This window comes from Hyaena hyaena, unplaced genomic scaffold (assembly GCF_003009895.1).
Source record: "Hyaena hyaena isolate Hyena2069 unplaced genomic scaffold, ASM300989v1 scaffold_329, whole genome shotgun sequence".
NCBI lineage: Eukaryota > Metazoa > Chordata > Mammalia > Carnivora > Hyaenidae > Hyaena > Hyaena hyaena.
The window spans coordinates 1475055-1501600 of NW_024080960.1; the positions used below are offsets into that span (position 1 = coordinate 1475055).

Here is a 26546-nt window from a genome sequence, read left to right on the forward strand (position 1 = left end):
CTCGGTTGGGATGGGGTGGGAGGAGTCTTCCTACGAAGATGATCTGCCCCTCCGGTCTCCCAATTCTGGCGGCTGGTCCTCCCCACCCCCTCAGGGTTTACGGCTTCCTCTAGCTTCCTGGCCGTCTCCTTCCCCACCCCACCCCCACCCCCCCGCCTTGGGTTCGACGATTCTGCTGCGCGGCAAACCCGCTAGTGGGCGCGAGATGTAGGGCGGCAGCCAGCGCGCCCTGAGACTGGCCCCGACCGCACAGTGACCGCGGGTGTTGTCTACGCCGCGTGGAGCTACGTCTCCACCCTGTGTCCGCCTCCGGAGCCACAGCTGCCGGGATCTAAAACCCAGGCTCCAGCGCGCGGGCGCGCGGAAAGGGAAAGAAATCAGGGCGGTGGTGATGGAGAGGGGGAAGGTGAAGAAAAAGGGGAAGGAGCCGGAGAAAGAGAAAATTCGGGAAAAAGGAAAGGAGGAGAAAGAGAAAAAGGAAGTGGAGAAGGAGAAAATTAAGGGAAAGGAGAAGGGGAAAGAGAAAGGGAAGGAGGAGAAGAAAGAGCGGGAGACCGAGAAAGAGAAGGAACAACTTAAGGGAAAAGAAGACAAAGAAAAGAAGGAGAACCACGCCTTGGCTAAGCCCCCGCTGGAGCCTCCGGTAAGCGGCGGTGCTCCGGACTCGCTGCCCAAGGCCATTATCGGCGGTCAGGCCTAACGCCGCCGGCTCTGTTACGTCCCAGGCGCCGACCCGCGGGAGGGAATCCGGTCTCGGAGGGCATTTATCTGTGGATGGGAGCGGGTGTGCCAAGCTTGCCGGGCCCATCACTTCCCCTTCTCCCCGTCACCTGCCTCATCCTCACTCCTACCTACACCTGCCCCTGTGTCCCACCCTTCGCGTGGTCTAGCGTTGAGGAAGGAAGAGGTTCTGGTTGGTCTTCACTGGGCCGGAACAGCCCTTCCCGGGCCCCAGCCGCCTACAGCTCGGAAACCAGCCCTGAACCCTCGCCGAGCACGGGCTCTCCAGCTTAGTACTTTGTCAGAAAGCGTAGGGTTCCTGAATTCGTGCAGGGTGTGTTTTAGGGCTAGACCTTCTCCGTGGTTACAATAAAAATTGTTTTCAGACCACCAGCGCCCAGAAGGGATGGTTACAAAATTAACAGAGGTCTCAGAAACCAGGCGCTGCAATCACAAAAAACCCCTAATACCTATGATTCTACTTACAGGAGGTACCTAGAGTGGTCAAAATACAGAGTAAAACTGATGATTACCTGGGGCTGAGGGGATGGGAGGGTGGAGAGCTAGTCCCGACTACAGAGTTTCAGTTTTACAAGATTAAGGGCATTATGAATGTAGTTAATTCCACTGAATTATATGCTTAATAATGGCTAAGATGGTAAATTTTATGTGAATTTTGCCACAATTAAAAAATTGAGGGGCGGGGGCTAGGATAAAAAGAAAAAGGCACTGTTTGAATCAGCTTAATGAGGAGCTTGCTCCTGGAGTTCCTGAGGTCACAAGTGCTTTTCTGATTCTAAACAATTTGAATTATTAACTGAGATTTGATCTCTGGTAAAACACAGACTATTATAGATCCATATATAGTTAAAGGAATGACTTTTGATAGGGAACAGAGGTGTTCAGAATCACAGTTTGTGTCTGAACTCTTGGTTTACAATAATCCCAGTTTTCCTTAAGAGATTAGATAAACATGAAGGGAGCGTGTATTTTAGCATTCATTTGCCACAAATAAAGTAAAATGTAAAGTATCAATGACAGCAGAATTTCTAGAAAGGATGGGCTTAGGGACAGTGATGTGGTTGGAAAGAGTAGGGAACTGTTTTAATTCACAACACTTCATAGGATCTCAGATACCATTATTTTAATACCACTGAGAAAAAAAAGATGCTTCCAGTCAAGACACAACATACCATGAATTGTAAAATCCTCATTGCGGAGATGTTAAAATGTGGGAGGGAAAAGTACATCTTGGAATTGATGAAATACGTTGGGGTAGCCTTGAGTGTGGGGCCATATGTGGAGACTGTAAGGGAGATACAATCCACACCCTACAGCCATTTCTTGGGCCCACCTTTACTTTAAAGCATGAAATTTTAAATCATCCTATGAAGTATCTCCAGTCTATCATTCCCTCTTCCTTCCCATGACACTCCCAGAATGACACTATAACATTTAGATTCAGATGGGAGGGAACGTGGATAAAGGTAGGATATAACTCTGGAAATACCGTTTGCTTTAAGAGCCATCAAGAATTAACTCCAGGCACCCTCCTACACTGTTGGTGGGAATGTAAGCTGGTGCAACCCCTCTGGAAAACAGTGTGGAGATTCCTCAAAAAATTAACAATAGAACTCCCCCATGACCCAGCAGTAGCACTGCTAGGAATTTACCCAAGGGATACACGAGTGCTGATGCATAGGGGCACATGTACCCCAATGTTCATAGCAGCACTCTCCACAATAGCCAAAACATGGAAAGAGCCTAAGTGTCCATCAACTGATGAATAGATCAAGAAGATGTGGTATATTTATACAATGGAATACTCCATGGCAATGAGAAAGAATGAAATCTGGCCATTTGTAGCAACATGGTTGGAACTAGAGGGTAGTTATGCTGAGCGAAATAAGTCAGGCAGAGAAGGACAAATGCCATATGTTTGCACATATAGGTGGATTAGGAGGAAGTTAACGGAGGACAAGGACGATGCGGGAGAAGAAGGGGAAAAATAGTTGGGGAGAGGGAGGGAGGCAAACTATGAGAGACTCTTGAATGCTGAGAACAAACTGAGGGCTGAGAGGGGTGGGGGGGAAGGGGGGTGAAGAGCATGGAGGAGGGCACTTGTTGGGATGAGCACTGGGTGCTATATGTAAACCAACTTGACAATAAGCTATTTAAGGAAAAAATACATTAAGTATCAAGGCAAAAAATAAAGGTTCCCCTGAGGGTAAAACACTAAAAAAAAAAAAAAAAAAAAAAAAAAAAAACCAAAAACATGTACTTGGTCTTTTTTTTTTTTTTTTTAATTTTTTTAAATGTTTATTCATCTTTGAGAGAGAGAGAGAGAAAGAGTGTGAGCAGGGGAGGAGCGGAGAAGGAGAGAGTCACAGAATCTGAAGCAGGCTCCAGGCTCTGAGCTGTCAGCACAGAGCCCATTGCGGGCTTGAACCCACAAAGTGTGTGAGATCATGACCTGAGCCAAAGTTGGTCACTCAGCTGACTGAGCCACCCAGGCACCCCAACATGTACTTTTTCTAATTCTGGTATTCAGGAGATAGTTTTCATAAATCATGCTCTCTTTACAAGACCCTATTAGACCAGACCTTAAAACATCTTACTCTCAACATAGATCTAATTTTTTTTTTAAAGAAAAATAGGAACTGAAAAAAAAATCACTTTTTTCCAGAAACCCAGTCTAAATCTAATGTCAACATATAGTATTCAAGTACAAATATAAAAGATTATTGTTGGGGCGCCTGGGTGGCTTAGTCGGTTAAGCGACCGACTTTCGCTTAGGTCATGATCTCGCGGTTCGTGGGTTCGGGCCCCGCGTCAGGCTCTGTGCTGACTGCCAGCTCAGAGCCTGGAGCCTGTTTCAGTCTGTGACTCCCTCTCTCTCTGACCCTCCCCTGCTCACGCTGTCTCTCTCTCTCCTAGAAATAAATAAAACATTAAAAAAAAAAAAAAAAGATTATTGTTATTTCCAAACCAGTGCCATTAAAGACAATTACTGTATTTTGTGCATGAGAAACTTCTTCAGCAGGCTTTTTGGGAAATAGAATTGAATTCCTGTAAGCTATCTTGCTGTATTGTTAGTCATTTACTACTGATCACATTAAATTTTGCACCCTAAAAGCCACTTTTATGAGCACTCTGAACTTTGTCTTCATACCAGTCTGCCATGCTTGACTCTCAATCACTTGTCATAAAAATTTCTAAGGCTGGTATGTTAGTGGAAAGTTTGTGTCAAGTTCAACAGGCTTTAACATCAGGTTTTAAAATAAATGTCCGTTTGTGATTGGAACTGGTTTAACAATTTCTATAACCTTAGCCTTTTCATTTAATCATAATACTTACATTAAAAAGTATAAGAAGGGAACTTTGCTCTAATATCTTTTAATCTAATGATCCAATTGGGAAAACAAAACAGATCAATAATAAGAGAACTTAGATGTTTACATGCCGAATGACACAGTCAGTACATGAACCATAGAGATCCCAAGATCTCAAACAGATTGAATTCTGGTGCAACCCCAGTGGACATGAACTCAAGAAGCAAAATGAAGTGTGAAAATTGATCCTGTGATCTATGGTACCTCCTATAAATCTTGATATATATATAAAGTCTATATTTGATAGATTGGCCAGGAGTTGGGGGGTGGAGGGGCGTGGTGTGATTAATACCATAACTAATGGCTGATTATAAAATACTAACTGGTACAGTTTGTTCTAGACATATTAAATTTTTTTAAGTAAGCTTTACACCCAGCATGGGGCTTGAACTCACGACCCCAAGACTAAAAGTCCTGTGCTCTACCAACTGAGTTCAGCCGGGTGCCTCTAGACATATTAAATTTTTTGTGAAGTTTTGTTCTGGTTTACAGTTCTACAATTATCATCAGTCCTACTACAGGCAGGCACACTGCCAGGAGCCAGGAAAACAAGGCCCTGGTCGCATGGGTTTATTGTTTTGCCTTTTGTTTTCACAGGAGAAAAATAAGCAGATCCTTGTCTTGGGCCTGGACGGAGCAGGAAAGACCAGTGTTCTCCATTCTCTAGCTTTAAACAAAGTCCAGCACAGTGTGGCACCCACCCAAGGTTTCAATGCAGTATGCATCAACACTGAAGATAGCCAAATGGAATTCCTGGAGAGTAAGCCCTCTTTTTCATTAGTAACAGGAGAGGCTCGTTGTGTTATACCTTAAGACAGACATACTGTTAGCAACATTGCATCCTTATGAAAAGTAACACTGGGTCAGATTTTCCTACACTTTTAGAATGCATATATAGTTTAATAGTGCAGTGAATGGACGGGGGGGAATGAACGGACAGGGGAATCAGTTTCTTTTCTTTTTATTTTCTCTTTTTTGCAGTGCTGGTATAAGAGGGCACTGAAAGGAAGACTGTAGCACCCCCTCCTATAATAGCCTCTCTCCTCTCTTACTACCTCTAAGAAACATGCAGTCTAGGTAAATAAAGTGTACTTCCTTCTCTGCAAATGCAACTACAAGCAAGCCCCAAAGCTCTTTTTGTAACCAGATGGCAGCCCAGAAGTCTCTAAAGTAATTCTGGAGCCACCGCTTCTCTAAATATTGCTGTTCCCCGAAGTTGTGTAGATTCTCTTCTCTTTATACTCTCTCCTTGGATGATTTCATCCATCCTATTGGCCTTAAATATCATCCCTCTGCTAATGGACTTGCCAGTTTATCCATACAACCCAAACATATCCAGATACCACCTGACATTTCCACCTGGATATCTAATTGGCCTCTCAAAACTAACATGGTCAAAACTAAGTGCTTGATTCATCTCCTTATCTGTTCCTTTCCCTATAATCTACTGGTCAGTAAATGGCTCCTCACCTATCATGTTACTCAAGCCAGAAAACTAGGGGTCACCCTTAATTTCTCCTTCTGCAGCCCCACTTCCAATCCACAAATAAAACACTATGAATTTTTCTACCTGTAAAACAAATCTTGAGTTCATCAGTTATCTCCTTTCCTACTGCACCTATTTGAATTGTAACCTCTACTGTCTCTTACTTAGATTACTGCCATCACCTTTCTGTGTTTTGCTTTCATCCAGTTACAAAGAGAAAATGTGGACCAAGAAATTGGTAAATGTGTAGGCAGATCTTTCAGTTAACAACATTATTAGGAATAGAGTTTTCAATTTTTTAAGAAGCTATAGGAAAAATAATAATTTTAACCAAATATATAGCTAAGAAAATAGTCTCAAAATATAAAAAGTAAAAAGAAAGGAAAGGAGGGAGGAAAAGAGGAAGAATCCAACCAGGGGGAGAAAGGGACATATCCTAACATTGGAGTGAGGGATTTCAACATATTGTCAATTACTAAGAGGATCAAAACTGGAAAAAATCAGCAAAGATATGCAACACTTGAACATAACAAGTTTCATCCAATGGATAATATAAGATTGTCCAATTAGACAATTTTAGCTACATCCCAAATATAAAATATATGTTCTTCTGAAATACTCATGGAACATTTACCAAAATTGACCACTTAATGGACTATACAGAAAATCTTAACAAATTTTTCAGAGAAGGGGCATTATACAAACCATGTTCTGTGACTACATTGCAATTAAATTAGAAGTTAATAACAAAAAGATAAAAATCCCCTATATAGGTGACATGTCATAGTGTCACACACACATAAAAAGAACACCAATGTTCATTCATGCTTAAACTAAATATGTTATAACCATGTGAATAACTTAGATTACAGAACATTCTTTTAAAAAATTAATAACACGAAATACTTTAAGGAATTAGCATAACTCTATAAAAGGAAAACAAAGGAAAGGCAAATCAAGACCCTTTCCCGTAGTACTTTAAATGTTTTTGTTAAATTCCTAAAACACGGGTCTTCAAACTTTTTCTGTAAAGGGTTAGGCAGTTAATAATTTAGCTTTGGGCTCCACATGGTCTCTATGCAGCTACTAACCTCTGTTGTAGTATGGAAGCAGCCATAGACAATATGTGAACAAATCCACATATCTGTGTTCTGATAAAACTTTATTTGTAGATACTGAAACCAAATGTGATATAATGTTCACATTATGAAATGTTATTCTTTCTTTTTTTCCCCTAACATTTAAAAATGTAAAATCCATTCTTTGTTCATGTGGTATACAAAAATAGGCGGTGGGTCAGGTTTAAACTGTAGGCCATAGTCTGCCAACCTCTATTCTAGGAGAAAAATAAAAACTAAGTTCATTGTATATATATTATTATCATTACTAGTAAGTTTCTTCTGGGAAGAATCAGCAGAATGAAGTAATCCAAAGACATTTTTTCCCCCTCAGGCAAGTATTCCTTAATGTTCACAGGATCATATTAACTCTTAGTGAAATGTTAAGAGGAGAAATTAGTTCTGGGATTTTGACAAAGGAAAAAGATTGTGCAAGTGAGACTGGCCAGTGAATTCAGTCCATCTAAAACTTATTTTAGAGAAAGATGTGTTTTAACCCACCACCATTTTCTGAGTTTAACAGATAGAATGACAGTAGCCCCTGGGGTCGCTATGTTTACAGATCAGGAGGCATCCACTGTAGTAACTAATGTCTTTATGTTGATCCTTTGTGTACAAGAATGATTGAACCACTTGTGGAGGGTAAATATTCCCACCCACCGTTTCCTTAGTAACAGCTCTCCAGTCACTCTCCAAATTGGGTACACTCTAACACAGTGGTATTTTATCAAAACACCTGTCCAATGTTCGGATATTATCTAAAACTATCTTCCCTACCTCCTCAGTGGATGCTTCTACAATGTTTTTGGTATCTTCTTTCTCTGCTATTCTCTGTAGTTGGCGGCAGTGAACCTTTCCGTTCCTATTGGGAAATGTACCTGTCCAAAGGATTGCTGCTGATCTTTGTAGTAGATTCAGCAGATCACAACAGATTACCTGAAGCCAAGAAACACCTTCACCAATTAATTGGAACAAACCCAATCCTTCCTCAGGTTGTGTTTGCAAACAAACAGGTAAAAGTCTGTGCAAATTTAAGTGGCATTCAATAGCTTTATTATCAATGAAAGAAATAGAAATGTCTTCTTTTAATAGCTGGATATTTAACAATGTGCTGTATATTCAGTTTAGTTTATGCTTATTAGATCTACTGGATTATAAACTCCTTGATAATAAAGACGATTATACATCTTTGTGTCCCTTAGAATACCTAGTATACTGTATATAGTAGAAATTCAACAAATCTGTGTTGAATTTAATTTCAAGAAAAATTTATTGATGGTTGAATTGATTTCAGCAAAATATTTGAGTGTCTACCGTATATAAAGAAATAGTTTCTTTTAGATCAGTTAACATGACCTGAATTTATTTCTCACACATACATTAAAGATATTAAACTACCATGGAGAAATTGGAACCCTTGTACAGTGTCATTGGGAATGTAAAATGGTGCAGCCACTATAGAAAACAGAATGGCAGTTACTTAAAAAAATTAAAAGTAGAACTCCTATATGATCCAGCAATTCCACTTCTGAGTATATACTCAAAAGAATTGAAAGCAGGAACTCAAGCAGATACTTGTACATCCATGTTCACAGCAGAATTATTCACAATAGCCAAAAGGTTGAAGAAAACCAAGTGTCCTATAGATGAATGGATAAACAAAATGCAATATATACATACAATGGGATATCATTCAACATTAAAAAAGGAAATTCTGACACATTCTATTACATGGATGACACTTGAGGACATTATGCTAAGTGAAATAAGCAAGTCACAAAACGACAAACACTGTGTGATTCCACTTTTATGAGGTACCTAGAGTAGTCAAATTCATAGACACAGAAAGAAGATTAGAGATTACCAGGGAATGGGAGGAGAGGAGAAGTTAGAGTTATTGGTTAGTGGACACAGGTTTATGTTGATGATGGACCCAGGTTGCCTTGGGTTGGGGGAGAGAGAAATAGGGAGTTATTGTGTTGTGGGTACAGAGTTTCAGTTTTGCAAGATGAAAATACTTCTGGAGGTGGACTGTTGCACAAAAATGTGAATGTACTGAATTGTACAATTAAAAGTAGTTAATATGGTAAATTTTGTTATGCTTATTTTACCACAATAAAATCAGTTTTAAAAAATTAAACATCTATAGCATTATAATACTAAAACCCTCTCTCAATTGCCAAGGTTGCCAATCATTAGAGAACTTAATTCTTCTACTACTTCTAAGGGCGAATGTTTATGAAAGTAGACTAAGTAATTACAAATGATGACCTAAATTAGGAGCCTATGTTACAGTCCAGTATAGAAGCTAGTTCAGAAGTTTGTTTTTTTTTTTTGTTTTTTTTTGAGAGAGACAGAGACAGAAAGAGAATGCATGTATCGGGGCAGAGAGAGAGAAAGAGAGAGAATGGACATTTGGTTTATTTCCAGTTTTTTATTGGTATAAAAAGCGCTACAGTGACTCTTCACGCATGTGTTTCCTTGTAGATATGTATCAACATTTCTCTAGTGCATATACCTTAAGGGGAATTGCTGGGTTTTAAGATTTGTACGTACTCAGTTTTACTAGATCTTACCAAGTTTTTTTCCAAAGATACTGCACCAATTTATTCTTCCAGCAGCAGAATATGACAGTTTTTGCATCTACATTTCCTTCTCAGTACTTGGTATTGTCAAACTTTTTCATTTTTATCAATCTGATGGGGCTGAAATTTTATCCTGTTATTCTAATTTGCATTTCCTTGCTAGTGAGCTTGAACATCTTTTCAGATGTGCATTGTTTATTAGTTTTAAATTGATTTCATTCTTTGAAACTAATTTGTACATCTGTGAATTGTCTTTTAATATCTTTTCCCAAATTCCTACTAGGGTGCTCATCTTTTCTTATTTGAGTTGTAGAAATCTTTCATATCTTTTGGGAAAATAATCCTATGTTACTTCTATGCATTACATACATCTTCAACAACCTGTTGGGTATTATTTTACTTTTCTTATGGTTCTCTTTTTTATACATAGCTTTCCATTTATTTTTTTAAACCACCACATTAAAAAATTTTATTTTAATTCCAGGATAGTCAACACACAGTGTTATATTACTTTCAGTGTATAATATAGTGATTCAGTAGCTCCATATGTTACTTACTCAGTGCTAATCAAGATAAGTATACTCTTTAATCTCCTTCACCTATTTCACCTATCCCCCACCTCCACCCCGCCACCTCCCCTCTGGTAACTGTTTGTTCTCTACAGTTAAGAGTCTGGTTTTGGGTATGTCTTTTTTTCTTTCCTTTGTTTATTTCTTCCATATCTTAAATTCCACATATGAGTGAAATCATATGATTTTTTCTTTATCTGATTGGCTTATTTCACTTAGCATTATGCTCTCTAGATCCACCCATGTTTCTGCAAATGACAAGATTTCATTCTTTTTATGGCTGAATAATATTCCATTGCATATATATGTATATATATACCATATCTTCTTATTTATATTATATATATATAAAATATATGTGGCATATGTATACACATGTGGTATGTAATATCTATGGGATATATATATATATATATATATCACATATATTATACCACATCTTCTTTAGCCATTTATCTATTGATGGACACTTGAGTTGCTTTCATAGTTTGACAATTGTAAATAATGCTGCAGTAAACCCAGGAATGCATATATCCCTTTGAATTGGTGTTTTTATATTTGTTTGGAAATTACTCAGTAATGTGATTACTGGATCATAGGGTAGTTCTTTTTTTTTTTTTTTTTTTTAAGTAAACTCTACACCCAGTGTGGGGCTCAAACTCACAACCTTGAGTTCAAGAGACGTGTGCTCTACTGACTGAGACAGCCAGACGTGCCAGGGTAGTTCTATTTTTATTCTTTTGAGGAACCTCCATACTATTTTCCACAGTGACTGCATCAGTTTGGATCCCCACCAGCAGTGCATGAGGGTTCCTTTTTCTCCACATCTTCACCAACACTTGTTATTTCTTGTGGTTTTGATCTTACCCATTCTGACAGGTGTGAGGTCATATTGTGGTTTTGATTTGCATTTGCCTGGTGGTGAATAGTGTTGAGCATCTCTTCATGTGTCTTTTGGCCATATGTATGTCTTCCTTGGAGAAATGTCTGTTCATGTGTTCTGCCCATTTTTAATTAGATCATTTGGTGTTTCTTTTTCTTTCTTTCTTTTTTTTTTTTTTTTGGTGTTGAGTTGCATAAGTTCTTTATATATTTTGAATACTAACCCTTTATTAGATATGTCACTTGCAAATATCTTTTTCCATTCAGTATGTTGTCTTTTAGTTTTGTTGGTAATTTGGTTTTTTCAGTTTTTGTTTGTTTTAGCTTTGGGATTTTTTTGTTTGTTTTTGGTCTTGGTTTTTTGGTTTTTTGTTTGGTTTTGTTTTTGCTGTGCAGAAGCTTTGTATTTTCATGTAGTCCCAATAATTTAATTTTGCTTTTGTTTCCCTTGCCTCAGCAGACATATTTAGAAAGATGTTGCTATAGCCAATGTCAGAGAAATTATTACCTGTGCTTTCTTCTAGGATTTTTATGGTTTCAGGTCTCACATTTAGATCCTTAATCCATTTTGAGTTTGTTTTTGTGTGTGGTATAAGAAAATGGTCCAATTTCATTCTTTTGCATGTTGCTGTCCAGTTTTCCCAACACCATTTGTTGAAGACACTTTTTCCCCATTGCATATTCTTGCATTTTTTTTTGTCTTAGATGGAGTAACCATATAATTGTGAGTTTATTTCTGGGCTTTCTAACTGTTATATTGATCTCTGTTTTTGTGCCAGTACCATACTGTTTTGATTACTGCAGTTTTGTAGTATAACTTGATATCTGGAATTGTGCTACCTCCACTTTTGCTTTTCTTTTTCAAGATGGCTTTGGCTATATGGAATCTTTTGTGGTTACATACAAATTTTAGGATTTGTTTTTTAGCTCTGTGAAAAATGCTGGTGATACATGATAGGAATTGCATTAAATGTGTAGATTGCTTGGGTAGTATAGATATTTTAACAATATTTGTTCTTCCAATATATGAGCATAGGATGTCCTTTAATTTCATTGTGTTGTCTTCAGTTTCTTTCATCAGTGTTTTATAGGTTTCAGAGTACAGGTCTTTTATGTCCTCAGTTAGGTTTATTCCCAGATATTTTATTATTTTTGGTCCAATTGTAAATAAGATTGTTTGCTTAACATCCCTTTCTGCAGCTTCATTATTAGTGTATAAGAAATGTAACAGATTTCTGTACATTGACTTTGTGTCCTACGACTTTACTGAATGCATTTATCAGGTCTAGCAGTTTTTTGGTGGAGTCTTTAGGGTTTTCTATATATAGAATCATGTTTTCTATATATAGTATCATGTCCAATTTTCTATTTGCAGATGACCAATTTGGATGCCTTTTTTTGTTTTCCTGGATGATTGCTGTGGCTAAAACTTCCAGTACTATAGAGTGGACATTCCTGTCTTATTTCTTTTTACCGCCCCCCCAAGATTTATTTATTTATTTACCTATCTATTTATTTACTTGTTTGTTTTCTAGGGGGAGGCACAAGGAGCAGAGAGAGAGGGGGAGAAATAGATAGAGACAGAGAAGTGGAGTTCACCCAAATCGGGGCTCAAGCTCACCTAATGGGGGGATCACCCAAAACAGGACACAAGCTCCTCTGAAGTGGAGCTCAAGCTCACCTGAAGCGGGACTCGAATTCACAAACAACGAGATCATGACCTGAGTCAAAGTCAGATGCTAAACTGACTGAGCCACTCAGGTGCCCCATCCTTGTCTTATTCCTGACCTTAGGGGAGAAGCTCTCGGTTTTTTCCCATTGACTATGATGTTAGCTGTGGAGTTTTCATTCAGGATTTTTATTATGTTGAGGTATGTTCTCTCTAAAACTACTTTGTGTGTGTTGGGGAGGGGGGAGGTTATCATGAATGGTGTTGTACTTTGTCCAATGCTTTTTCTGCATCTACTGAAATGATCACATGTGTTTTTGTTATCCTTTCTCTTATTGCTGTGATGTATCACATTGATTGATTTGCAAATATTAACCACTCTTGCATCCCAGGAATAAATCCTATTTGATTATGGTGAATAATTTTTTAAATATATTGTTGAATTCGGTTTGCTAATATTTTGTTACAAATTTTTGCAACAAAATCAGAGATATTGACCTGTAGTTCTCCTTTTTTGTGGTATCTTGCTCTGGTTTTGGTGTCGGGTAATGCTGGCCTCATAGAATTAATTTGGAAGTTTTTCTTCCTCTTCTATTTTCTGGAATCGTTTAAGAAAAATAGATATCAACTCTTCTTTAAATATTTGGTAGAATTCACCTGTGAAGCCTTCTAGTCCTGGACTTTGTTTGTTGGGAGTTTTTTGATTTTTGATTTGATTTCATTGCTGGAAATTGGCCTGTTCAAATATTCTTTTCTTTCTGATTCAGTTTTGGGAGATTTTATGTTTCTAGAAATTTATCCATTTCCTTAGGTTGTCCAATTTGTTGGCATATTCTTTTTTTTTTTTTTTAATATATTTTTTTTTTTTTTTAGGAGAGAGAGAGACAAACAGCGTGAGTAGGGCCGGAGCAGAAACTAAGAGTTGGAGGCTCTACCAACTNTTGTCCAATTTGTTGGCAGATTCTTTTTTCTTTTTTTTAATATATTTTTATTTATTTCTAGGAGAGAGAGAGAGAAACAGCGTGAGCAGGGGAGGGTCAGAGAGAGAGGGAGTCACAGACTGAAACAGGCTCCAGGCTCTGAGCTGGCAGTCAGCACAGAGCCCGACGCGGGGCTCGAACCCACAAACCGCGAGATCATGACCTACGCGAAAGTCGGATGCTTAACCGACTAAGCCACCCAGGCGCCCCTGTTGGCGTATTCTTTTACAGTCATTTGTATTTCTCTGGTGTTGGTTGTTACTTTTTCTTTTCTGTTTCTGATTTTGTTCATTTGAGTGCTCTCTCTCTCTCTCTTTTATTTTTTATTTTTTATTTTTTGATGAACCCAACTAGAGGTTTATCAATTTTGTTGATCCTTTCAAAGAACCAGCTCCTAGTTTCATTGATCTGTTCTGTTGAGTTTTTTTTTTTTTTAGTTTCTATATCATTTATTTCTTTTCTAATCTTTATTATTTTCTTCCTTCTGCTGAGTTGGGATTTTGTTTCATCTTCTTTTTGTAGCTCCTTTAGGTATATTGTTAAGTTTTTTTATCTGAGAGTTTTCTTGCTTCTTGAGGTAGGCTTGTATTACTATAAGCTTCCCTCTTAGAACCACTTTTGCTGCATCACAAAGATTTTGGACCCTTGTGTTTTTGTTTTCATTTTTTTCTACGTAATTTTTTATTCCTTGGTTGACTCATTCATTGTTTAGTAGTATGTTATTTAGCCTCCTTGTATGTGGTCTTTCCAGATTTTTTCTTGTGGTTGATTTCTAGTTTCATAGTGTTGTGGTCAGAAAAGGTGCATGGTTTAAGTTCAGTCTTTTTGTATTTGTTGAGACTTGTTTTGAGGGTTGACATGTAATCTGTTCTGGAGAATGTTCCATGTGCACTTGAAAAGGATATGTATTCTGCTGCTTTAGGCAGGAAATTTTCTGAATATATCTGTTAAATCCATCTAGTATAGTGCATCATACAAAGCCAGCATTTCCTTGATTTTCTATTTGGGTGATCTGTCCATTGATGTAAGTGGGATGTTAAAGTACCCTGATTATTATTCTATTACTACTGATTAGTTACTTTATGTTCATTATTAACTTTTTATGTATTTGGGTACTTTCATGTTGGGTGCATAAATATTTACAATTGTTATATCTTCTTGTTGGATTGTCCCCTTTATTATTATGTCATGTCCTTATTTGTCTCTTGTTAGTTTGGGGCACCTGTGTGGCTCAGTCAGTTAAGCATCCAACTTTTGATTTCAGCTCAGGTTATGATTTTGCAGTTTTTGAGTTCGAGCAGTTGGGCTCCTCATGACAATGAAGAGCATACTTGGGATTCTCTCGCATTCCCTCTCTCTCTACCCCTCCCTCATTCTCTCTCTCTTTCAAAATAAATAAACTTAATTTTTTTTTATGAAGTCTACAGTGTCCAATATAAGTATTGCTACCTCAGCTTTTGTTTTTACATCCATTTGCATGATTTATATTTCTCTATCCCTTCACTTTCAGTATGCATGTGTCTCTAGATCTGAAATGAGCCTCTCTTTAAATAATTTTAAGTAGGCTCTACGTCCAATGTGGGGCTTGAACTCATGACCCTAAAATCAAGAGTCACATGCTGTACTGACTGAGGATCCAGGCATCCCTGAAATGAGTCTCTTGTAGCCAGCACATACATGGGTCTTGTTTTTTTATCCATTACATCACTCTATGTCTTTTGATCAGAGCATTTAGTTCATTTATCTTCAAAGTAATCATTGATAGGTTTGTATTTATTGCCATTTTGTTACTTGTTTTGTGTGTGTGTGTGGGGGGTGCTCTTCTCTGATCCTTCTTTTTTTAAAATTTTATTTTTTTAATGTTTTTTTTTATTTCTGAGAGAGAGAAAGAGAGAGAGAGAGAGACAGTGTGAGCAGGGGAGGGTCAGAGAGAGAAGGAGCTACAGAATCGGAAGCAGCCTCCAGGCTCTGAGCTAGCTGTCAGCACAGAACCCGACGCGGGGCTCAAACCCACGAACCCACAAGATCATGACCTGAGCCAAAGTTGGAGGCTTAACCGACTGAGCCACCCAGGCGCCCCTCTGATCCTTTCTTCTGTTGTACTTTTCTCTCACGGTTTGCTGGCTTTCTTTGGTGATATATTTGCATTCCTTTTTCTTTAAATTTTGCATATCTATTACTGTTTTTGATTTGTGGTTCCCATTATGTTATATATAATACCTACATATATCATTCTATAATATATTAATAGTCACTTAAGTTTGAAACCATTCTTCATTCTTCTTCCATTCCACTCAAATAGAGTCCCTTATATCATTTCTTGTAGGACTGGTTTAATGGTCATGAACTATATTAGCTTTTGTTTGTCTGGGAAAATCTTTATCTCTCCTTCTATTCTGAATAGTAGCCTTGCTGGATAGAATATTCTTGGCTGCATATTGTTTTCCTTTTAGCCCTTTGAATATATCATGCCACTCCCTACTGGCCTGAAAAGTTTCTGCTCAAATATCTGCTGATAGCCTTATGGGATTTCCTTGTATGTAACTATCTTCTTTTCTTTTGCTGCTTTTATTTTTTTTAATGTTTATTTTTGAGAGAGAGAGAGAGCATGCAAGCAGGGGAGGGGCGGAGAAAGAGGGAGACAGAATCCCAAGCAGGCTCCACGCTGGCAGCACAGAGCCCAATGAGGGGTTCGAACCCATGAACCATTACTCGAGCTGAAATCAAGAGTCAGACACTCAACCAACTGAGTCACTCAGGTGCCTCTCTCTTCCTGCTTTTAAAATTCTCTCTTTATCACTACTTTTTGCCATATTTATTACTATATTTCTTGATGTGGACCTCCTTGGGGTGATTTCATTGAGGTATCTCTGTGCCACTTGGATCTAAATATCTGTTTTCTTGCCTAGATTAAGAAAGTTTTCAGCTATTATTTCTTTGAATAAGTTTTCTGTCCCTCTTCTCTCTGTTCTTTTGGGATCCCTATAATATGAATGTTATTACCCTTGATGGAGTCACTGAGCTCCCTACATCTGTTCTCATTTTGCATATATTTTCCTCACCTGTATAGCTTTCCACTTCTAATAATCTATTTTATGAATGCTTTCCTTTGTGATTTGTATCTCTTATCTTCATCAAATTGAACAAACAGAGCTATTTTTAAACAGAGTCAAATTTATAACTTTTATTGGGGCTTAATAATGAAAGATTTGGATATTCTAGTTAAGTTTTGGATATTAAGGCATCTTTGTTGATATTACTTCGCCAAAGTAGTCTGTGCCTTTAGATGACTCATTGGTTCAAGTTATTATATAAAGATTTTTAAAAAGTCATTTTACTATTTTTACTTTTTGAGTGATGACCTCTATTCTATTAATGCATAATTATGCAAGTATGGAATAAACTTGGGATTTATCCCTGATGTACTTTTTATTTTTAACACATGTTGACTTTTACTTTATTTATTTTTTAAGTAAACTCTATGCCCAAAGTGGGGACTCAAACTCATGACCCCAAGTTCAAGAGTTGCATGCTTTATTGACTGAGCTCTATCCCTTTTGTCCTTTTGTCATTACAAAGAGCTCCTCTTTTTATCCTACACTCTCCTCATATATATTCTTCCTCTCCAGTTCCATCAGTGAATTTATTAACTTAAGACATTGTCCACATGTTACTGGATCCATTAATACGTTTAAAAAGTCACTGCAGGGACTAAGACTAAATGAATTCTGATTTCAGACAGGCTCTATATTAGGGTGACCAACATTAGAAATGTAACCAACTCCAGCCAGATACTACCAGAAACATTTTTCTAGATATGTCTCCTGAGGCAAGGGAAACAAAAGCCAAAATAAACTATTGGGACTACACCAAAATAAAAAGATTTTGCACAGCAAAGAATCCATCAAAAAAATGAAAAGGCAAATACTGATTGGGAAAAGATATTTGCAAGTGATATATTTGGTAAGGACTTAATATCCAAAATACATAAAAAACTTAAACAATTCAGCACACACAAAAAACAAATAATCCAATGAAAACATAGGCAGGAGACATGAACAGACATTTCTCCAAAGAAGACATACAGATACCCAACAGACACATGAAAATATGCTCAACATCACTCATCATCACAGAAATGCAAATTAAAATCACAGTAAGATAGAATCTAACATCTGACAGAATGGCTAGAATCAAAATCATAAGAAATAATAAGTGTTGGTGAGGGTGTGAAGAAAAAAGGACCCTTGTACACTATTGGTGGGAAAATAAATTGGTGCAAGCACTGTGGAAAACAGTAGGGCAGGTCCAGATCATCAAAAAATTAAAAACAGAAATACCATATGATCCAGTGATTCCACTACTGAGTGTTTACCTAAAGAAAACTTAAACACTTAAATGGGTGAGGGGTATTGAGTAAGGCACTTGTTATGATGAGCACTGGATGTTATATATGTGATAAAGTACTACACTGTACTCCTGAAACCAATATTACACTATATGTTAACTAACTAGAATGTAAATAAAAGTTTGAAAAATAAATAATAAGAAAGAAAACTAAAACACCAATTTGAAAAGGTATATGCATCCCTATATTTATTGCAGCATTATTTACAATAATCAAGATATGTAAGCAACATAAGTGTCTGTCTGTAGGTAAACAGATAAAGAAGATGTAGTATATATACATATTTTGGAATATTACTCATCATAAAAAAGAATGAGATCTTTTTTTTTTTTTACAAATAGTTTATTGTCAAGTTGGTTTCCATATAACACCCAGTGCTCATCCCCACAAGTGCCCTCCTCCATGCCCATCTCCCCCGTCCCCCCCACACCCATCTGTCCTCAGTTTGTTCTCAGCATTCAAGAGTCTCTCATGGTTTGCCTCCCTCCCTCTCCCCATTTTTCCCCTTCTTCTCCATCATGGTCCTCCATTAAGTTCCTCCTAATCCTCCTGTATGTGCAAACATATGGTATCTGTCCTTCTCTGCCTGACTTATTTCGCTCAGCATAACACCCTCAAGGTCCATCCATGTTGCTACACATGGCCAGATTTCATTCTTTCTCATTGCCATGTAGTATTCCATCATATAGATAAACCGCATCTTCTTGATCCATTCATCCGTTGATGGACACTTAGGCTCAAAAAAGAATGAGATCTTGTCATTTGTGACAACAGGGATGACCTAGAGGGTATTAAGCAAAGTGAAATGAGTCATACAGAGAAAGACAAATGCCATGTGATTTCACATATATGCAGAATGTGGCAACAAAAGAACAAACACGAAAAGCAGAAATAGACCTATAAATACAGAGAACAAACTGATGGTTGCCAGAGGGGAGAGGAGTAAGGAGATGGGCAAAAAAGAAGGGGAATGGAGGTATAGGCTTTCAGTTATGGAATAAATAAGTCGCAGTGATGGAAGATACAGCACAGGGAATATAATTAATGGTATTGTAATTGCATTGTATAGTGATGGATGGTAGCTACACTCGTGGTGAGCATAGAATAACACATTGAGTTGTCAAATTACTATGTTGTACATCTAAAACTAGTGTAACATTGTGGGTCAACTATACTTCAATAAAAAATTAGATAATTTATCCTATTGAATATGATTTTGGGCAAATAAAGAAATGGGGAAAAACAAAATAAAAGATTGCAGTGCTTAGAAAACTGATTAAAATGTTAGAAAGGCTTAACTTAATTCCAAAAATTCTTTTTTGATGATAGCTCATAAATGCTGGTATAATTCTGCTACCTTTTCTTTTCTTTTTTTTTTATTAAATTTTTTAAACGTTTATTTTTTGAGAGAGAGAGACAGACCAGGAACAGGGAAGGGGCAGAGAGAGGGAGACACAGAATATGAAGCAGGCTCCAGACTCCAAGCTGTCAGCACAGATCCCAGTGCAGGGCTCGAACTCACAAACCGTGAGATCATGACCTGAGCCTAAGTCGTACACTTAACTGACTGAGTCACTCAGGCGACCTACCCCTCACCCCTTTTTAAAAAGTAATCTCTATACCCAGTGTGGGGTTTGAACTCATGACCCCAAGATCAAGAGTTGCATTCTCTACCAACTTAGCCAGCCAGGCACCCCATTGCTGGTATAATGCTGATTAAAATCTTGATATTCAAACAACCCCTGGAGTGACCCCATAATAATGGGGTAGCAATGTCCTTCACATTAAAATGGAGGTGGTATCATTGAGAGCAATGAGAGTAATGAATTTTTCTATCGAAAAAGATTGCAAAATAACTAGTTTTTTCCTATCCTTTTTCTATTCGGGATGAAGGATCTTGAAGCAGCCTATCATATTACAGATATCCATGAAGCTTTGGCATTGTCTGAGGTGGGAAATGACAGGAAGATGTTCTTGTTTGGAACCCAAGTGACTGAAAATGGCTCAGAAATACCCTCTGTCATGCAAGATGCCAAAGACTTGATTGCACACCTGGCTGCAGATATGCAGTGACCAAGCCCAGGCCCACTGTTCAGCTTTCAATCTAAATGTCACCATGGAGTGCTGAGTGATAGGTTTGAAGCCAAAGGTTTCCACTGTCGAATAAAAAATAAGTCATTTCCTATTTTCTCAGTGCATGACATATATACAAAGATAATGTTAAATTGATGAAGAGCCTCTCTGTGTTTAGATTTTGAAATATTGGTAAAATACTGGTAAAATAATATATTTTGGAGGATTTGGATTTTTCATCAACAAAATTAAAGTGAACATTAGGAGCATGCAAACCATTTGTCGTTTTCAATGACATGAGATTTATAGGAAAATATTTTAATAAACTTCCTCTTTTCAGGTAAAAATCTAGGTGTCTTTCCTTAGGTAGATTAACACTGTAAGGAAAGAAGTATCAGAACAGGGCAATGAGGAAAGTAAGCACTATCAAATGTGCATAAAAATATAAATTAACAACATTCAGAAAGATTTAGGAAATGCTTCCCTTTTAGGAGCCTGATATACTAGATGATGATATACTGTGAAGAATTCACTTTAATTTTATTTTATTATTTTTTAAGTTTATTTAAACTTAAACCATACTCAGCTATGGCAGAGATGTTGAGATTATCAGAACAGGAATTTAAAACAACTATGATTATGTGATTAATGTGCAAAGAGTACTAATAGACAGCATACAAAATCAAATTGGCAATGTAAGCAGAGATGAAAATTTTAAGAACCAACGAGAAATCATAGAGATTAAAAAAAACTACTGTAACAGAAATGAAGAATGCCTTTGATGAGCTTATAAGTAGACTAGACACAGCTGAGCACAGAATCTCTTGAGCTTGAAGATATTTCAGTAGAAACCTCCAAAACTGGAAACAGAAAAAAAAAAAAAAGACTGAAATAAAACAGCAGAACAGAATATCCAGGGATCATAGGACAACTACAAAAGGTATAAAATGCATGTCCTGGGAGTACCAGAAGGAGAAAAAAGAAACAAAAAGAAGAAATATTTGAAAAAATAATGACTGTGAGGATTTCCCCGAATTAATGTGAAACAACAAACCACAGATACCAGAAGCTCAGAGAACACCAATCAGGATAAATGCAAAACAAAACAAAACAAAACAAAGCCCAACAAAACAAAACAAAAAAACAAAAAACCCCAAAACAAAAAAACCTACACATAGCCATATCATTTTTAAACTGCAGAAAATTAAAGATAAGAAAAAAATTCTGAGAAAAACCAAAGGGGAAAACCACCTTACCTATAGAGGAACAAAGATAAAAATTATGTCCGACCTCTCCTCAGAAACTATGCAAGTAAGAAGAGAGTGAAGTTCATATTTAATGTGTTGAGAGGGAAAACACACCAACCTAGAATTCTGTACTCTGTGAAATTATCCTTCTAAAATAAAGGAGAAAGGCTTTCTCAGATGAATAAAAATCAAGAGAATTTGTTGCTAGTAGACCTGCCTTGCAAGAAATATTAAAAGAAGTTCTTTAGGGATGCCTGGGCGGCTCAGTAAGTTGAGCATCCAACTCTTGATTTCAGCTGAGATCATGATCTCACACTCAACTCTCAATGAAGATATAACAAATATGTATGCACTTAACAGTGTATCAAAATCCATGAGGCAAAAACTGAGAGAACTTCAAGGGAAAAAAATAGATGAATCTACTATTATACTTGGAGACTTCAAAACCCTCTACCAGAAATGGACAGATCCAGCAGACAGAAAATCAATGAGGACATAGTTGATATAATGGGTATCTATAGACTTCTTCATCCAACAAAAGCAGCATACACATTCTTCTCAAGCTCACATGGAATATTCACCAAGGTAAACCACATTGTGGGCCATAAAGCACACTTTAACAAACCTAAAAAAATAGAAATCTTACAATATCAAGTTTCAGACCACAATGGAATTAAACTAGAAATCAATAATAGAAAGAGAGCTGGAAAATCCCCCAAATACTTGGAGATTAAACAACATGCTTCTAAATAACACATGAGTCAAAGAAGAATTCTCAAGAGAAATTTTAAAGTACTTTGAACTAAATGAAAATGAAAAACCATTATCAAAACTAGTGGGATGCAGCAAAAGTAGTGCTTCGAGTAAATTTTATTGCACTGGATGTATATATTAGAAAAGAAGACAGATCTAAAACCAATCATCTAAGTATAAAATGCAAAACTATAAAACTCCTGGGTAAGGGAAAGAAAAGCAAAAATGAACTATTGGGATCTCATCAAAATGAAAAGCTTCTGCACAGTTAAGGAACAATCAGCAAAACTAAAAGAAAACCGATGGAATGGGAGAAAATATTTGCAAATGACATATCAGATAAAGGGTTAGTATCCAAAATCTATAATGAACTTATCAAAACTCAACACCCAAAAAAACAAATAATCCAGGGAAGAAATGGGCAAAATACATGAATGAATACTTCTCCAAAGAAGGTATCCAGATGGCCAACCGACACATGAAAAAATGCTCAACATCACTCATCATCAGAGAAATACAAATCAAAATCACAATGAGATACCACCTCACACCCATCAAAATAACTAACATTAACAACTCAGGCAACAACAGATGTTGGTGAGGGTGGAGAAAGAGGATCTCTCTTGCACTGCTGATGGGAATGCAAACTGGTGCAGCCACTCTGGAAAATAGTATGGAGGTTCCTCAAAAAATTAAAAATAGAACTACCATAAGACCCAGCCATTGCACTACTAGGTATTTATCCAAGGGATACAGGTATGCTGTTTCAAAGGGGCACAGGCACCTCAGTGTTTATAGCAGCACTATCAACAATAGCCAAAGTATGGAAAGAGCCCAAATGTCCATCAGTGGATGAATGGATAAAGAAGATGCGGTGTATATATACACTGGTGTATTACTCAGCAATCAAAAAGAATGAAATCTTGCCATTTGCAACTACATGGATGGAACTAGAGGGTCTTATGCTAAGCAAAATTAGTCAATCAGAGAAAGACAAATATATGACTTCACTCATATGAGGACTTTAAGATACAAAACACATGAAAGTAAGGGAAGGGGAAGAAAAATAATATAAAAACAGGGAGGGGAACAAAACATAAGAGACTTAAAAATAGAGAACAGACAGGGTTGCTGGAGGAGTTCAGGGAAGGCGGATGGACTAAATGGGTAAGGGGCATTAAGGAATCCACTCCTGAAATCATTGTTGCACTATATACTAATTAACTTGGATGTAAATTTTAAAAATAAATAAATTATTAAAAATACACACACATATGCTGAGCGAAATAAGTCAGGCAGAGAAGGACAAATATCATATGTTTGCACGTATAGGAGGATTAGGAGGAACTTGACGGAGGAACAAGGGGGAGAAGAAGGGCAGAAATGGTGGGGGAAAGGGAGAGAGGCAAACCATGAGAGACTCGAATGCTGACAAAAACTGAGGACTGATGGATGTGGGGGGGAGGGGGGGATGGGCATGGAGAAGGGCACTTTGGGGATGAGCACTGAGTGTTATGTAGAAACTAATTTGACAATAAACTATTTGTAAAAAAAATAATAATAATAAAATAAATAAATAAAAAAAAAATAAAAATAAAAATACACAAACACAAAATATAAAACTCCTAGAAATAGCATAGGAAAAAAACCTAGATGACCTTGGGTATGGTGATGACTTTTCAGATACAACATCAAAGGCACAATCCATGAAAAAGAAAAGAACTGATAAGCTGTACTTCATTAAAATTAAAGTTTACTGCTTTGCCAGAGACACCATCAAGAGAATGAGAAGACAAGCCACTAGGATAAAATATTTGCAAAGGAAATATCTGATAAAGGACTATTATCCAAAATATACAAATAACTCTTAAGACTGAACAATAACAACACAAATAACCCAATTAAAAAATGGGCCAAAGACCTAAACCAAAAAAGATATACAGATGGCAAATTAGCATATGAAAAGATTCTCCACATTATATGTCATAAGGGAAGTGCAAGTTAAAACAACAGTCAGATGCCACTGTACACCTATCAGAATGGCCAACATCCAGACCACTGACACCACCAAATGTTGATGGGGATGTGGAGTAACAGGAATTTTCACTCATTATTGGTGGGAACACAGAATGGTACAGTCACTTTGGAAGACAGAATGTTAAATATATTCTTACTACATGATTGCACTCCTTGGCATCTACCCAAAGGAGATGAGAATTTATGTTCCCACATATACTTTCATATGGATGTTTATACTAGCTTTTTTCATAATTATCAAAACTTGGAAGCAACCAAAATGTCCTTCAGTAGGAAGGATAAATAAACTATGATACATCCAGACAATGGAATATTAATCAGCACTAAAAGGAAATGAGTTATCCATTTATGAAAAGACACTGAGGAAACTTAAATGCATATTACTATGTGAAAGATGCTAATCTGAAAGGACTACATACTGTATGATTCCAACAAAATGACATTCTGGAAAAAGCAAAACTGTGGAGACAGTAAGATCATTGGTTGCCAGGGGCTAGATGAGTGGGTGAGTGGGGGTAGGGGGAGTGAATGTGTGGAGCACAGAGGACTTTTAGGACAGTGAAACTGTGTGATACTATCATGATGAATACATGTCACTATATACTTGTCTAAACTCATGGAATATACAACAGGAAGAATGAAGTCTAATGTAAACTATGGACTTTGGGTGATAATGATGTGTCAGTGTAGTTTTGTCAATGGAAACAAAATGTCCCACTCTGGTGGGGGATATTGATAATGAGGGAAGGCTGTGAGTGAATGGGGGATATACAGGGATTCTCTCTATGTCCTGCTCAATTCTGCTGTGAACCTAAAACTACTTTTAAAATAGTCTATATCACTCTTACAGAAAGATGAAGAGGACCAACATGATACTGGTGGAGGAATTTACTCCCTTGCTTCAAAAACTGAAGGGAGAGAGCTTCCACCAGTCAAAACAAGAAGGGGGACAGGAGAGATGCTAAAATTGCTCAAGCATCTAGAACCAAAAATGAGAATCAGCACATCACAAGGAGCTTTCACATTTCCAGATTACCCAAAGCCAAGATCTGATGGACCCTTCCTGAGGAGTATGCCTGGGTCCTAAAGCAAGGCTGCTCCCTCCCTTAAACTGAGATCCCCCCCACCTGCCAGGCTATGTTCACCCACCTGATCCATCAGAGGGTCAGTGTGGTCAGTGGATTGGAGCCTGGGGATTCCCTCGCTTCGCTGGATTTCCTATACCTTCACATGCCGGACACAGTGGTCAGCTCCTGCCTGTTGATTTTTCCAATCTAAAGAATATTGGAATTACTAGCACACACCAAGAAGTATGGGACTTTCTTTTTCATCACATAATATTTGGATTTCCTCCCATTAGCAGTGGTTAAGAGACTAACCTTTCACTTAAAATGAATTTTCATCAACCTACCTTTCCCTGCATAGTATTTTGTAAATATTGATATGTTAAACTTAAGTGAACTATTTATGTGTTAAAATATTGCATTAAAGTTGTAAATATATACAATTAGCAATACAAACTTTTAGTTATCAAAAAAAGTCTATATTTTAAAAAACTCAGAAAATGTACTCTGAATTTATTTAAAATAATTTTTTATGTTTATTTATTTTTGAGAGATAGAGACAGAGTGTGAGCAGGGATAAGGCAGAGAGAGAGGGAGACACAGACTCCAAAGCAGGCTCCAGTCTCTGAGCTGTCAGCACAGAGCCCAAAACAGGGCTCAAACTGCGAGAACATGACCTGAGCCGAAGTCGGACACTTAACCAATTGAACCACCCACACACCCCCATACTCTGAATTTAAAAAAGGGGATTTGAAAAAAAGACTTGTTCTGAAAATCGTTCCTTTTAAAATTTGGAATCTGTAGCAAAATAAAAAACCAAATTTGAAGATGTTTAGCCTCTTTGAATGTTAGCACATAGCGTCCCCTATCAAGTTTTGGACTGAAATGGAATGCACCTGAACTTAGGCATACATGTGCAAAATATTAATTGCCCTCTGAGAGATGAGGCATTTAGAGTATGATACTTTAAGGTCTCTGGTTTCCTCACCTTCAGAGCTACAGAATACAGTTGAGCAGTATCATATCACAGCGGTCACTTGGGTGTCTAATGTCAGTCAGATCTTTTGTCCTGCCTATGAAGGTTGGAACACTTAATAATTCAGGATTGTCAGAAACCCTGGATTTCAGGCTCTCCCCTAAAGATTTCCATGTACTGGCCTTTGGACCAGTTTCTTAATGATATTGTGTCTTACTTGATCTTCACTCTGGAAAATAATTAAATCAAATACAGACTACTTTCAGCCCTAAACTCTGATTCCATCTCTTCCTTATGTTTTTATTTTTTAATGTTTTTTAAAATTTATTTCTGAGATTTTCCTTTCTGCGACTGTAATTCTTTGTCCTGAACATCCCCTTCCGGTTCTGTTCCCTTTTATATGCATATATGATGCTGTGAACAGAAATAAATTATTTATACAATCAAAAAAAATTATTTCTGAGAGAGAGAGACAGGCAACATGAGCAGGAGAGGGTCAGAGTGAGAGAGAGAATCGGAAGCAGGCTCTAGGGTCTGAGCTAGCTGTCAGCACAGAGCCCAACATGGGGCTCAAACCCACCAACCGT

The 26546-nt window shown here is 37.4% G+C and overlaps 1 protein-coding gene across 1 annotated transcript; it reads left to right on the top strand.

Moving 5' to 3' along the window:
- The first annotated feature begins 391 nt into the window (after window positions 1-391).
- Window positions 392-19994, top strand: ARL9 (ADP ribosylation factor like GTPase 9). The gene is made up of 4 exons (XM_039249056.1): window positions 392-643; window positions 4710-4872; window positions 7554-7729; window positions 19703-19994. The coding sequence occupies exons 1-4, from the start codon at window positions 392-394 to the stop codon at window positions 19880-19882; spliced, it is 771 nt and encodes a 256-aa protein (XP_039104987.1). The 3' UTR covers window positions 19883-19994.
- Window positions 19995-26546: the final 6552 nt, after the last annotated feature.

Coding starts and splice junctions, on each gene's coding strand:
- ARL9 (XM_039249056.1), top strand. CDS start 392: ATGGAGAGGGGGAAGGTGAAGAAAAAGGGGAAGGAGCCGGAGAAAGAG. Junction 644..4,709: donor AGCCCCCGCTGGAGCCTCCG/GTAAGCGGCGGT, acceptor TTGTTTTCACAG/GAGAAAAATAAGCAGATCCT. Junction 7,730..19,702: donor TTGTGTTTGCAAACAAACAG/GTAAAAGTCTGT, acceptor TTCGGGATGAAG/GATCTTGAAGCAGCCTATCA.